General features: G+C 51.1%; 6 protein-coding genes across 6 annotated transcripts; 4 read left to right on the forward strand and 2 right to left on the reverse strand.

Moving 5' to 3' along the window:
• The first annotated feature begins 2,960 nt into the window (after positions 1–2,960).
• F5Z01DRAFT_287089 (uncharacterized protein) lies at positions 2,961–4,858 on the forward strand. The gene is made up of 4 exons (XM_046258779.1): positions 2,961–2,999; positions 3,068–3,412; positions 3,464–3,679; positions 3,729–4,858. The coding sequence occupies exons 2-4, from the start codon at positions 3,248–3,250 to the stop codon at positions 4,827–4,829; spliced, it is 1,482 nt and encodes a 493-aa protein (XP_046115159.1). The 5' UTR covers positions 2,961–2,999; positions 3,068–3,247; the 3' UTR covers positions 4,830–4,858.
• Positions 4,859–5,437: 579 nt separating this feature from the next.
• F5Z01DRAFT_663639 (uncharacterized protein) lies at positions 5,438–7,237 on the forward strand. The gene has a single exon (XM_046264042.1). The coding sequence runs from the start codon at positions 5,479–5,481 to the stop codon at positions 7,114–7,116; it is 1,638 nt and encodes a 545-aa protein (XP_046115160.1). The 5' UTR covers positions 5,438–5,478; the 3' UTR covers positions 7,117–7,237.
• Positions 7,238–7,964: 727 nt separating this feature from the next.
• Positions 7,965–8,651, forward strand: F5Z01DRAFT_676989 (uncharacterized protein; the record flags this gene model as incomplete). Its single annotated transcript, XM_046265315.1, has 1 exon — positions 7,965–8,651. The coding sequence occupies one exon, from the start codon at positions 7,965–7,967 to the stop codon at positions 8,649–8,651; it is 687 nt and encodes a 228-aa protein (XP_046115161.1).
• A 333-nt stretch (positions 8,652–8,984) lies between these two features.
• F5Z01DRAFT_639393 (DUF636 domain protein) lies at positions 8,985–9,512 on the reverse strand (the record flags this gene model as incomplete). The annotated part of the gene is made up of 3 exons (XM_046262434.1): positions 8,985–9,065; positions 9,123–9,331; positions 9,392–9,512. The coding sequence occupies 3 exons, from the start codon at positions 9,510–9,512 to the stop codon at positions 8,985–8,987; spliced, it is 411 nt and encodes a 136-aa protein (XP_046115162.1).
• Positions 9,513–10,307: 795 nt separating this feature from the next.
• On the reverse strand, positions 10,308–12,133 carry F5Z01DRAFT_676991 (uncharacterized protein; the record flags this gene model as incomplete). Its single annotated transcript, XM_046265316.1, has 2 exons — positions 10,308–11,612; positions 11,657–12,133. The coding sequence occupies 2 exons, from the start codon at positions 12,131–12,133 to the stop codon at positions 10,308–10,310; spliced, it is 1,782 nt and encodes a 593-aa protein (XP_046115163.1).
• Positions 12,134–12,516: 383 nt separating this feature from the next.
• On the forward strand, positions 12,517–13,680 carry F5Z01DRAFT_287140 (multi protein-bridging factor 1). Its single transcript, XM_046258782.1, has 2 exons — positions 12,517–13,050; positions 13,111–13,680. Exons 1-2 carry the CDS (start codon positions 12,892–12,894, stop codon positions 13,414–13,416), a joined length of 465 nt encoding a protein of 154 aa, XP_046115164.1. The 5' UTR covers positions 12,517–12,891; the 3' UTR covers positions 13,417–13,680.
• The last annotated feature ends 101 nt before the right edge of the window (positions 13,681–13,781 follow it).

Raw genomic sequence — 13,781 nt, forward strand, 5'->3', positions numbered from 1 at the left:
TCTTACTTCTTCCCCGGCCTTCCTTATTTCCTCGAGGAACTTCTATCGTTCTTTCTCCTTAGAGGTTACTATATTTTACGGGGGGCTAATATCGTATCCGGACTTAGTTATATTTAGCTATTTATACTTACCTTTAGGGACTAGTTTCTAGCCCTAGCTTCGTTCCTTCTTTAGGGAACGGTATTCGCGCGTAAAATATCCTTTCTTACTATAATTATAGTAAGTTAAGTTCTTTTTATCTATCGCGGCGAGCTTTCGTTCTATCGCGTCGAGATCTATTAGTCCTATATAAGTTCCGCTAAGAGCCGTGCTCTAGTAAAATCGAGGTCGTCCTATATTAGGATAGATTCGGTTCTTACTATTATGATCGCGGTTTAAGGTATTAGTAAAGTATTATCCTTTCTTCTCGCGTCGTCGTTCGAATTATCGGTTATCGATCTTAATAACTATCGCGATATAACTCGCGAGAGTAGCGGGTCGGTCTTCCTTATATAGCTCGTCCTTAACCTCGTCTTTAAGGCCTCGGTAGAAGGAGGCTATCTTATCTCCTTTACTCTTAGTAGTCCTAGACGCGATCTAAGTAAATAAGGCGCTATAATCCGAGGCTAACCTTTTTTATTTTAACGCCTCTAGCTAGTTCTCGGCTAGGCGTTCTTTATTAATAATCCCGAAGGTCGCTTTTAATATTTCTTTAAAGTTATTATAGTACGCGAAGATATCTTTCGTCTTTTATTTTCGGTATTAGTAAGTATTAGTTACGAAGTCCCTAAGAGTGGGTTCGAACTATACGAGAGCGGCTCCTAATAAATATCCTACTACGTAACGTATTTTATCTTCTTCCGTACGAAGGATAGACGGGAAATACTATTAATAAGCTCTAACCTAAGTTAGGAACCCTTAAAGGTCCTTAGTCGTACTATCGAATAGTCCTAGTTAGCGTGGCTTTATAATCTCTCTTAGGTCCTTGCCGGTGGCTTATCGAATAGTATTATTGCTCACGTTATTTATCTCGTTTCTTAGCTAGGCGGCCTGCTACTATTATAAGGTTATTCCTTCGTGGAAGGAACGGTAGGTGTAATGGTTACGCCTAACCGTTGCGCCATAGGCAAAAGATCAGGCATTAATCGAATGACGAGCGATCAATACAGGCGTAATAGCTGCTTATAGGGGGTTACGAGGGACTAGGTCGTAACAGTAGGCTTCGTTATACTACTACTTATCACGGGCCTATATATCGAGGACTTACTATAGCTACCCTTATAACTCTTAGATCTACCCCTTAAGGATCTTTATATCCTTATCGTCGGACTCGTCCGAGTCTAAGTCTATAGTTTAAGCCGTCTAGGAGGGCTTGGTATACTTAGCCATAGCCTTGCCCTTATTAATAGACTTAGGGGTTATCTTAGAGGATTCGCTAGCTATAGTATCGTATTACTCGAGTACTCGATATAGTAATATACTAAATAAGAGCTATTAATATATAACGTTCGGGTTAGACTAGCTATAGGGTAGGTAGATCTAAAGTCGGTTTATAAACTAAGTATACTAGGATATCGTTAACTTAAGCGGTCGGGTTATAGTCTATATACGAGATAGTAGATCTTACGTAGATAATTATATTAATAGCTAAGGAGCTAGTAGAGACTAACTATAGTAAAGCTAGGCTTCCTATATACTAAGGGGATTATTATATAAAGTAAATAGTACCCGTGGATTATAAGGCTTATAAGATAAGTGCGATAATCCGGATTATAGTATTTTATAGATAATCTAAGGTAATTAGTGTGAAATAGTAGGGCCTTAGTCGTACGAATAGGGATTCGTGCGACCGGCATTCGTGCGAACGATATTCGTACGAATGTCGCTTGTTTAGGCGGCCGGTATGCCGCTTCATACTTTACTGTATAAAGAATGTGAATAGGTTCGTACGACGAAATTATGGGGCCCACGTGACATACGTCAGTGGCCGCATATTGGGTCGTAACAGATAGTAAGAGTAAGAGAGGAAGAAGAAAACAATAGATAGAAACGGTATAATAAGTCACGTAATACGGGATAAAGATAGGGAAGCCTCCCCATAGCACGTAACCTATTTTCGAGGAATCAGAAGCAGGACGCGGACAGCAACACAGACATTACAGGCTGTGTTAGGTGGAGGAGAATGCCAGCGAAATGCCGCCCCTTCTGGATTAGGATGCCGAATGTTTTGTTTCGATAAATTGCTACACGTCACGCGTTTGTTCGTGCTGCCCACGTAATTCGACTTCAAGTGGTTGCAGCTTTCGATGCGTGGATGCCTAGCTCGGAGTAAGTTAGCATGTAGGTGGGTTACAGCGGGTGGAGGCTCACCCGGCTCACCCGGGTCGCGCGATTGGCCGGAGCGAGAGAGCCGTTTGCGCATTTTCCTCGAGGTCCCATTCAGCCGCCCAGGCCCAGCAGAGGATCTTGGGTGACTTGAGTTGGACTTCAGAGCTTGATGTGATGAGGTGAATAGAAAAGGAGACAAGTTTTTGCCGTGGACTGGCATCATAGAGATATTTTCGTATCAATTCACACAAACTTTGAAAAAGAAAGATGTTGCTGAGTTTTCAAAAACTTTTTGTCCTGAAGGAAATTTCGTGTTCAAATGCACGCTTCGTTTATTTTCCTGTTCCCAGGGGTTTGTTTACTTGTGCATTCGGAAGCGCAATAGTTGCGAGGATGAGTTCCGTCGCCATACAACGGAAGAAATTGAACTCATTTTGAAGACACACTCAAGTTTCAATTGATCCCTCTCAGCACTGATAGTCTTGGAAACAACGAACCATTTGTTGTGCTATTTTTAACCTCAACACCGAGCTTGTGGCGGGGGGTGTAGGGTAAGTCAGCCTCGGTGAGCGCTCGGTGACCCCGCGACGTCGATGGCGGGGAAGCCGGAGGTACTTCATCAGTGCTGCCTTCGGCTAAACAATGGCGCGACGCGAGCTTGCCTCACCGTGCCGTTCGAGGCTCATCACTTTGTACGCTGCTGCACAAGCCTGACGACCTGACGAACTTCGTGATTACTTAGTCTCTGATTAATCCAAAGTCTTTCCACACTTCGCGTTGATACACTCGCGTCGACGTCCTCCGAGCCGCTGCAACACCTTACTCTGCGATCGACAGTCAAGCACGTCACAACACCACTTCGGTACGATATCTGCCACCCGATAGCTCGATCACACCTCTGTGCGAGTGCGAAGGCGCCCTTTGACGGGCCTGCGTCAATATGAAGCAAGATTTCAACCTCCTCGCGAGCTTTCCTCCACCTCGGGAGCTCCACATCGAAGACCAACAGCTCGATCATGCGGCCAAAGAATATATCAGGGACCTGAACCTGAACAAGGCTGAACTCAAGAAAGCAGTGCTCTCGAACCATGCCAGAGCCATAGAGGTCTGCATTGAAAGCACAAGCATCGATAGTCTATGTGCTAATCGAATGTAGATCGCTGATCCCACGACAAACACTATCGGCTGTTGCCTCGTTGCTTCGATTCTGACGGATGCTCTACGGTCCAAGGATTCCACGGCGATTGAGCCAGCAGCGGTACACCAAGTCCTCTTCAACCTTCTTTCGCGCTTCGATGTTCTTCAAGTCCGTTACGTCGGCTCGCTCTTCCGCTCAATATTGGAAGAGGTGTGCACCGGGAAGTTCTTCTCGGTAAGGAGCTGTATCTGTCTCGCGGCCGAATCTCAGCTAATAGAACAAGCCACTTCTCACTGCCGAACTCGCTAGTGCGGCTATCTCCCGTCTAGATCCCAGTGGTTCCGTTTACACTTCGGCGTATCTGCCCGTCGCCAAGCTAGCTCTCGCCGAGGACTGCGTCGAAGCTGTCCTACCCATTATCGACCGCGATCTCACATTCTTCCCTGGCGCGCCCACTATGCGCCACGGCCGACTACTCTGCGACGCCGCGTTGCCATCACCATATTACATAACGAAGTCTACTGGCCTGACCGACGACGTTGAACCGGCTCATGTGCTCGAGTACTACTATGTGAGCGGACTCCTATACACCACGAGACGAAATTGGACCAAGGCGCGCAAATCCTTTGAGCGCGCCGTAACGTACCCCGGGAAAGATCATGGGGTTAGCAGAATCTCTTTGGCGGCATACAAAAGGTGGCTCTTGGTCGGGTTGCTAGCAGATGGCGTGGCTCCTACGTTGCCAAACTACACGTTGACCTGGACGAAGCATTCGTTTCCTCGACTGTGCACTGCTTACATCAACCTCACCGAGTCCTTCCTCGCTGGAACGTCGGAACCTCTCACGAGCACTGTGTCTACCAATGCTGCAACCTGGGAAGAGGACGGCACACAATCACTGGTTGCTGAGGTGGTCGACGCCTATCAGCGCTGGCTTATCGTCAAACTCCGCCATGTATACTCACGGCTCCCGATCTCGCAGATCCAGCAGGAGATAACGAGCGCATTGATGAGCTTGAACGCAGGGGACGTGATAGCGTTACTGGAGTCGATGATTGCTTCAGGATCGCTCAAGGCTGAGCTGCGAAGAGGAACGGGTGGAGAGGAAGACTACCTCATTTTCCAGGAAGACAGAGCTCTGCTTTCGGAAGCGGACTTTGCGCGCGAAATTGCCCAATCACACCACACAATTACTGCACTGACCGAAGAGTACAAGCTCGTGAACGAACGCCTCAGCACGAATCGCGAGTACGTGAGCCACATGGCCAGGGAGAAGAAGCGGGCCGAGAAGGAGAAGGAGAATCCGATGGGCGATTTCGAGGAAAACCTGGAGGACGATGAAGATCTGATGACGGGGGACATGCAGATTGATAATACCGACTAAGAGGCGCGACACACCCCAGGCATTATGCCTAAACGTTGCATTGAATTGCGGGTGACATTATATCAGGAGGAGCATAGCCGTCGTGCTGGTGAATATCAATAACACAAGCAGCATTTGATTTTTCACATCTGCATTGCAAGGAACTCCCCGGCGCGGCTCAATTGTGACACAATCACAATTACATGGAGTGTGGCAATACCGCCTGAACTGTGATTTGACTCTTGCTTCCACAGAGCTCATGTCGGATCTACTTGGCACTTTCCCTTCCATTGATAAGGCACGGTAAGATCACATGCGGTAACTTTAGAAACCTAAAACCCATTCCAGAGCTTGCCGTCAGATGCAAGATCCTCTCTTCCTCGTAAACGCGTCTCAACTGACTTGCCAGGCGAAGGACTGCGTGGCACACCTACTTCACCAATACATGCTTATATCACCTATATTGGATATTGATAGCCGCTATGCATCTTTACACTGCGCTCTTCGTTGCGCTCGCTAGTATTGATATATCAGCCTATGCAGCACCGACGGCTTCACACAATCGAGACCCCTTTGCCACCACCACCATGAGCGGCCAGGCTTTGACAGCCGGGAATAATGAAGGGACTCGTGAGTCAAAATACAGAGTTGAAATTGACACAGAAGAACAATGACACAACTGACAGCGTCTGGGAATGCAGGTGCATTGTCACTCGCTCCCAATAGCCGAATACTCGCACCCGTTGCCCGCCGCAAACATTCTGATCACCTGAGTACCGCCTACCTGACTCTCATGAATGGAACGCCTTATAATTGGCAGCGTAACTATTCACACTCCTATCAAATGGTTGGTTGGAAACAAGAGTCCCCCTTGTCAGTGAAGGCTGGCGAGGCAGTCCAATTTCTCATCCAGCCTAGTGAAGGCCTATTTGACAGATCAACTGACAGCGCCGGGGAACTTGTCTATCATCTGGAGGGAACATCGACGCCAATGGCCTTCGAGTTGAAATACCGCCATAACAAGCAGAAGTACCGGTGGGAGGCGCAGATTACCTTCCGCGGGGATCTCATGTCTTCTCAAGCGAAAAAAGGCGCCACCACGATGATTGGCAACTCGCACACATGGTTTGTGCCGCCTTCTCTCCCTGGGGCGTACGGCGGAACGGCCTTCCTCTTGGCTGGCACTGAGACAGATGGCTTCATTTCGACGACTGGTGTGGACAAAGCCGATGGGGACGCTGGCTGGATGCACAACATGCTTCCGCAAATTGGACAAAAGTCGTTACGCGAGGTCATCGTCCCGCGTTCACACCACGCTGCACTCAATGTTGCCAATAGCACCAGGCTCGGGGTATTAGGGATCGAGAAATATGCAGTTACCCAGACGCGCTCACTGGCAGAGCAGCTGCGCCGTGATGGCGTTCGTGTTCTTGACACTCGCGTGGCAAAGATTTATCCACGAGCACATCGCAACAGTTCTTTTCCTGACGCGTTGTTCGCCGAGTTTCACGGAATCAAATCTGATGCTGGCTTGCAAGGTATGGCAGGAGATACCCTGCCTCATATCATAGACGCCATCAACCATTTCAACGAAGAATACCCTGGGGAGCTGATCATCTGGGAGTTTCACCAAGAGACATTCGTGCACGACGGGAGAGTTAGTAGCTCGCTTGCTACGGCGATCACGCGCGATCTGGATGACCAGGAGAGGATGGAGGTATTCGACATGCTCAAGCGCAACCTCAAGCACCGCGTGGACCTGCCCGCAATTGCCGAAGGCGTGGATGACTATACCCAAATTCCTCTTGAACGCTTCATTGGAGACGGAAAGTCGGCAGTTTTGGTCATCTTTGCCGATGGTTGGATGCACGCCGTGTCAGAGAAGGGCATCCCGTTCGCTAAAGAGGGCATGATAACCCGAAGCAAGTTCCCCTACACTGGGCAATGGGCAGACACCGATCAAATAGCCAAAATGACGAGGAACCAGCTTACTCAACTGAAGAGACTGCGCCTCCAGCCAAAGGACAAGCTTTTCGACCTGCAGTGGATTCTCTCGATGGGCCCATCGACGTTCCTTCGGATGTCCGGCAAAGATCTGATTACAATGGCACGCCAGAGCATGGTTGAGTTCAGAAAATGGGTCTGGATGTACATGACGACGGAGAGGTATCCAAACTGGGTGACTCTGGACGGGCTGGAGAACGGCGAGATGAAGACCTGGGCAATGGCAGCCAACTTGTGCTTCGTGGCACGAAAGTGTGGCGACTGGGCGCTGGCGCCGAGGTCTGACATGAAAGGGGGGAGCTGAGGATGTTGGACCTATTCTGCGAGAGATCCGACAGAACACTACTTGGTGCACCCTAACGTTAGTTCATTGAATGGCAACATGATTGACCTGCTCTGAAGGCGGCGAATTGTATTTGTCTGAGTGCTGTGGTTCGCAGTGAACGAGACGGAAGAGCCAAATTTCACTGCCACGAAGCTCGATTTATTATGTCATTGAGTGGCCGTTGCAACCACTGGCTGTCCCAGTCCAACGTTAGGCGACTGGCCATGGATTGAATGTATGGCAAGTGCAAGTATGGGGCTTACGTGTCTAACTCAGTACCTTAGGCGATTTGCTGCGACTGGGCAGGTTCTTTCCATATCACCTAGAGCCGGAAGGGGCACGGAAGGTCATTGGGCTGAAGCAACTAGAACAGACTTGCCTTATTCGCTGGCAAATGTCATTTTCATACTGCCTCAAGAGAGCGTGCTCTCGCAGCATATCAAAACCCTTTGGATACACAGCTGCCATTGTATGGCTGATAGGTCTCGAAGAAGCAATCTTATACGTAGGTGCCTGCCACATGCAATGGTCAAGACCATGGCTTCTCTACTCTGCTGGTCCTTCCCCCGTCTGCAGATGATTCTTGCCTACCCTCACAGGGAGGCAGCACTACACATCCAGAAAGAAAGTGCTTGGAAGGAGAAAGAACCTCTTGCCTCAAAGAGCCCGTCAACCAGGTATCCTCTTAAAGGTCTACGTCCTCGCAACCCTACCACCCTGTCTTTGTCTTCTTCACAACATCAGCAACATCAGTTCTTTTTGGCTGCCTCAAACCCATAACAACTTTCACACACACAGAACCATTAATTGCATCAACTTCCATCATCATGGGGAAAGGACACCACACCACCTCTGCACCTCCCAGCAAGCATACCGTCACACGTGTGATCGGGCATATCGAGACACAAACTGCGACCCTCACGCATCACTACAGCCACGGCAATAGTATCCTTCCTCGACGTTCCATCAGCAAACGTTCAGATATTACACAGCTACTGCTGCAAGACCTGGATGATGTTTGCCAAGATGCCAACAGGTTCTACGATGAAGATTCCGACATGGATGATGACTCGGAATTTGGCGGGCGATCATTTGTCAAGGCTCAAGGTGATCCTCCCAAGCTGACTGGCGAGAGTCTTGCAAAGTACTTTGGCCACGAGTGGGACAAAGACGACGAGGAGAAGGACAAGAAACTTTGGGACACGATTGCCACCGATGTCTACAACTGGGCCTGCACTGACCCGGAGGACGACATTTCGGATCAGGACACTGACGGTCTTGATGCACCCGGGTCCAAATCCACGGGCACATCTCAGCCGCACTACAACATGACCGATTCATTCAACTTGACGCATGCCGGCGGACACGGAGAGAAATCTTCTACAACCGAGACAGCTGTCATCGCGACCAAGTCTCCCTTCGGAAAGAGCACCGACAATGTTGCTGCCATGAGCATGGGCAATGTTCCGCTTGCATTGGCGGCCTTTCTTTTGCTGGTGGCATTTGGAATGTGAGGCATCTATGCGCCTGCCGGTTCTCGGAGAGAAGTAGTGGAACATTATTAGCTGTAGGCAAGTAAACCCACCATAGGGCACACACACGAAGAAGGAATACAAACACCATGGCTTGTCTTGATTTCACGCACCTGTCCATCGATTGCATACCATCCAGTCGTGCGAGCTGTGCAGTAGTGATGTTACGGCACAACTGAATGGCCTCGTACTTGAGTCGTACATCATTGTTTGCCTACAACCACGCCAGGTCTGATCAGGGGTTTCACATGTAGTCGTAGCGCAGGAACGGGAGTGCCTTAGGAGGATTCATTATTCATGCTATGGAGATCCTGCTTATTCAGGCATGTGCTTGAACGGCTTCTCCAGGTTCTCCTTGCAGAAAGGCAGCTTGCCGACGGTCCAGATCTCGGTATCCTGAAAGATTGGTTAGTTCTCTGTGGTGCGGATCATTGGAGACTCCGGTGGACATACGGGCTTGAGGTTCTTCTTGAGCTCCGAGTCAAAGGTACCAGCCTTCAGGGCGATGATCTCGGGGGCGGCATCGGGATCGTGCGCAATGGGCGAGCCGCACTCGGAGCAGAAGAGGCGGTGGACGTCCTTGCCGGAGGAGCCCTTGGAGGAGTACTTCTTGACGGGGCCGTTGACGGTGAGCTTGTCCTTGGGGACGACGGCGACGAGGGCTGGGGATGATGTGAGTCTTGCCGGATGCCAATGTCAGACGGATCAAATGGGAGGCTTACAGTAGGTCGAGCCGGACTGGCGCTGGCAGTCGTCGCAGTGATCGTAGCCGGTGAGCAGAGGGGCTTCGACGTCGACCGAGTAGGTGACGGCCTTGCAGAGGCAGTGTCCGGTGAGAGGCATGATGGCTAGTATGGTAAGTTTGAGTAGGCGTAGGATGTAAGATTGCAATGTTGAGTCTGAACAGCTCTCTCGAGGGGACCCAGCGGGGTAATAAATAAACGTGTCTCGGAGCTATGAGCTATGGTGGACCATGACGATGCTTCATGGGACTCTGGCACAGGGACTGTGGAGAATTGGCACAGTAGCCTTCAGGTCATCTCCAGGATATGCACCATCCACCGCCCATGGCACTCTGCCTGCAGCCAAAAGACAGAATCTCGTGCCTGGTTACATCCAATTGAATGGCAGCAAATCTCCCGCTCCGGCGGAATAGCCCGCCAGAGTCTGCGAAGAGCTGCCGTGCACGGTGTGGAAATGACCAGAGGACGGGTGTCGAATGTCGTCTCACTCGTGCCGGCGCCAGCGGGTAAGCTGCCAAGAAAGGGAATGATTGGACGATCTGGATGCCGTGTCGTAGCTTTGGCTGCCAGCCGGGGAAGTATATCATGTCGAGCTCTTGGGCTGTGTCGTGGCGTCGCGTACCTGGAAGGTGAATTCCAAATCACATCCCAGCGCAAACAATGCCAAACGCTTCAACGCGATCGTATCGGCTTCCCAGTTGCCGACCCACAGACCAAGACGGTTGGAGATTGGCGCATCATGTACGCAGCAGGTATTTGGAATCGAGGTCGCAGCTTCAGTCTGGCACCTGGCTGACCCCGCCGAGGGGTCCTCGAGTCTGAGCCCCTCCAACGTCACAGAGGCAACACCCCATGGGCAAGTCTGAATATTTCGTTTCGCCGAGTGTTCCGCTTTTCAATTCGTGTATTTCGTAACAGATAAGGTGCAGACCTTGGCAATGGTCCATGCTATCGTGAGTCTGAACACAACTCGCACCACGCTCAGCGTGCGTACGGAACCGTAGAAGAGGCGCTCGGCCAGGAACAGCTGAAGCACAGCCGACCGGTATCTCCGTTTGAGGTCGTCGTCTCCTTGGCAAAGGATGAAAGCATCCATTGCAGACATTCGAAATTGTCGAATATCGACGCCCGCTGGGAGACCAGATGCGTACCCAGCGGATGAAGCTTGCCTCTTGATAGGAGGTGGTCGCTTGCGCAACATTCGGATGAGGCTGAACGTGACATAGTCCACGAGACTCTGCGTCTGTAGTGGTCGACCTGGCCTTTTCAGAAACAATTGATCAAGGACCTCGGGTTTGTCTGTCCAGACGGTTCGATTTTCCCGCAGCTCGCAAAATATAGCTTCCATGTCGTGAGCGTACCCGACAAATCTCCTATAGAACTCTGGGGTGAGTACTTTCAGCTGGACGTGAACAACTACATCGGATCTTTCTGCGAGGGCTGCGGTGGGTCGTGTCTTCTGACGCCTCTGGACACCGCTCGCAAGGTAGTGGACCACGACAGGTAAATTGCTTGCTTCCCCGGATGCGAGGAGATACTTTTCAAAGGCAAATTCGATATCCCGTTCCAAGAAGTCGGCGGGGCGCTGGGCATATACTTCGGATTGCTCGCGGCTATGCTCGTCAAAGGGATACTGGCTGAGACAGAGCCTGATCCAGTCGAACCAGCTTGTGACCATCGAGGCCATAATGGTCGACAGAACGGAATAGGTGAATGCGAGCTTCTCGAAGACACCAATGTGCCCAACCCTGATCGGCTCACCTGTAACTTGTAGGCCGAGAATGAGCTCCCCTGGCCCACTTGAAGCGTGGTCGGAGAGTTCGATGGCAATGCTCAGTCCCCGCCGCTTGCGTTGCGTCGAGTCGAGTGGATCAGTCGTTCGGATCGTCTTTGCCCCAGCCTCTAAGCCAAGTCCAGCGACCGAAGGGTCTTTCAGGAAGGTGGTCTCAAAAGTGAACACGCGTGGGCCGGACACATCGAGCACCGGATTCGTAGATTGGGTAGCTTGAGAGGCCGGCATCGGGAAACCAATAAAGGATTCGCGCTCACCGCTTGCGCTGTGCACCTCAAGTACCAGGAAAGAGAGTCCGCCGTCCATGGAGTAGAGGTACCAAAGTGATACGCGAGGTGGGAGCCAAAAACCAAGTGCCTTGATCGCCGTGACCAAGTAAGCATGAGAGAAGTACTCGGGCTCGATTTCCTAACGCTGTTAGATTGGACACTTCGATTTAGCACTGACATTACCTGTGACCTGAGGGAGGCTTTGAGTTTGAGATCCAAGGTCACCGACGCATCGCCATTTGCGAGGTGGTCTTCTGGGTTCACCGTCGCCCAGTTGTGGAAATTGAGGTCAACGCATCGGGGGTGGGTTGGCACATGTCTGCTGGTGCATTTCTGAGTCGCCGAGCAGAGCGAGACCAGCTTTCCCACCAAAATTGACCTGTCGGCTGTAGAGGCCCGAGTTGAACTCGTTACTTTGCACGGTATCAGCTCCTCGTCGCCGGTCCAAGCTTGGCGAAAGGCGTGACCCCGAAAGTAAAGGCTGGCCAGAGCCAGAGCCCCTATCGACACCAAGGACAGGGTGACGTGCTTGATGATGACATTGTGCCATTGAACAGCCAGACAGATGTCTTGCAGGCTGAGCCATAGAACGAAGAGGACGATGAAGATGAAATTCAGCCGCGTGTGGAACAAGTGGGCGTATCCAAGCAGAGCAGACATTGCCCATAGGGCGTGGCCATGCTCACCGAAGGCCGTTTCAATGTAGTCCCATGCATTCAGTGCGCAGACGAAGGGAGAATCATCGTGAATGCTATCCATTCGCAGGAGAAGCTCTGATAGTCAACAAGAAGAGGGGACTGTTGGTGTTCTGGGGGAACGTTCGAGGAATGACTGGCCATCAAGGTGCAGCCTGTTTTCCGAGCCAGCGACCAGGGGAAAGGGGGAGAAGAGACAACACTGCAACGACCGTTCATGAAATGGTCGCACTGAGCGCGCTATAGACAAGACAAATATTTGAACAGCCCTATGGAAGGTCCCGTTTACTGAGCGTAATGAAGCATATAATTATATACATGGACTGATGCCTTTTGTTACAGCTGAGATGCTGGAGACTTGGTTCGCAGCCTTCCTTTTTGTCCCACGTCTAGCAAATCAGAAGCCTCGAAAGAGTTGCGCCATAAGTCTGATCAGGCCTTAACAAATCTGGCAAAGATGGCGGGCCAGTGCCAATAGTGCACTTTTGTCACCCACGACCCCTCTACTAGCACATTCCATCATCCCCCCGCCGATTGAGTCAGTGATGCTTGGGTCCGGCCTTTGCTCATCGACTCCATTTCTTTCGAGGCTACAAAACCCACCAACAACTCTTTCAACGTCATAACGCACGCGAGCCACAATCACTTCACATCTTCTCGCCTACGCAACGACTCGAAAAACGATACCGCATCACCGCATCACCACCTTACAAAACCGTCACAATGTCTGACTGGGATCAAGTCACCAAGATCGGCAGCAAGGTCCGTGGACCGGGCCAGTCTGAGCGCGAGACCGTCATCCGTGGCAAGGCCGCCCTCAACGCCGCCCAGCGCAGCGGAGGCATCGTCGGCACCGAGAAGAAGTACGGCACTGCCAACACAGTACGTTTTGCACCCTACCTCTGACAAGTATTGATTCCTGGTTGCTGACACGCCTCAAAGGCCGGCACTGGCGAGGGTCAGCGTCTCACAAAGGTCGACCGCTCCGACGACATCATCAAGCCCAACACCGTTGGCAAGGTGGTCGGCGACGCCATCTCGCAGGCGCGACAGAAGATGGAGCCCAAGATGACCCAGAAGGACCTCGCGACAAAGTGCAACACCACCCAGACCGTCGTCGCCGACTTTGAGCGGGGGTCGGCCACGCCTGACCAGAAGGTGCTGGCCTCCATGGAGCGCGTGCTCAACGTCAAGCTGCGGGGCGCCGACATTGGCCAGCCCAAGTTCCCCAACAAGGCGAAGAAATAAATGTTCCCAGTTTTGGGGGGGTCCGGAGCATAGCGTAGGCGGATGATTGTTGGGATGGACTACGATTTGATGATGTATATGGATAGACCAAAAGCCTCGAATACAAATCAAGCAACCCACTGGTATTCTTCATTGATGTGCGGCGATTGTCCTTGGATTGCAGCAAAGGGACTGGAGTGTCTTGCGGACGATTGAGGATGCGAGATTCCCTAACCGTAGTGGCCAATGTTACAGACCACACCATTGCAAACTGCGCCATAATGACAGATTAACATACATCGATTGTCTTACGATGCCATCCATGAGCAATATCTAAGCATAGTACTTGTCGCGTGGTGACATTCTTGAGGCAAAGGAAGTGAAAC

The sequence above is a fragment of the Emericellopsis atlantica genome, assembly GCF_019669845.1.
Source record: "Emericellopsis atlantica unplaced genomic scaffold F5Z01scaffold_28, whole genome shotgun sequence".
In the NCBI taxonomy this organism is placed as follows: domain Eukaryota; kingdom Fungi; phylum Ascomycota; class Sordariomycetes; order Hypocreales; family Bionectriaceae; genus Emericellopsis; species Emericellopsis atlantica.

Bases quoted from the DNA above. Each gene is read 5' to 3' on its own strand.
- F5Z01DRAFT_287089 (XM_046258779.1), top strand. From the start codon at position 3,248: ATGAAGCAAGATTTCAACCTCCTCGCGAGCTTTCCTCCACCTCGGGAG. The intron at 3,413-3,463 runs GTCTGCATTGAA...AATCGAATGTAG, and splicing joins ACCATGCCAGAGCCATAGAG to ATCGCTGATCCCACGACAAA. The intron at 3,680-3,728 runs GTAAGGAGCTGT...TAATAGAACAAG, and splicing joins GCACCGGGAAGTTCTTCTCG to CCACTTCTCACTGCCGAACT.
- F5Z01DRAFT_663639 (XM_046264042.1), top strand. From the start codon at position 5,479: ATGACACAACTGACAGCGTCTGGGAATGCAGGTGCATTGTCACTCGCT.
- F5Z01DRAFT_287140 (XM_046258782.1), top strand. From the start codon at position 12,892: ATGTCTGACTGGGATCAAGTCACCAAGATCGGCAGCAAGGTCCGTGGA. The intron at 13,051-13,110 runs GTACGTTTTGCA...CACGCCTCAAAG, and splicing joins AGTACGGCACTGCCAACACA to GCCGGCACTGGCGAGGGTCA.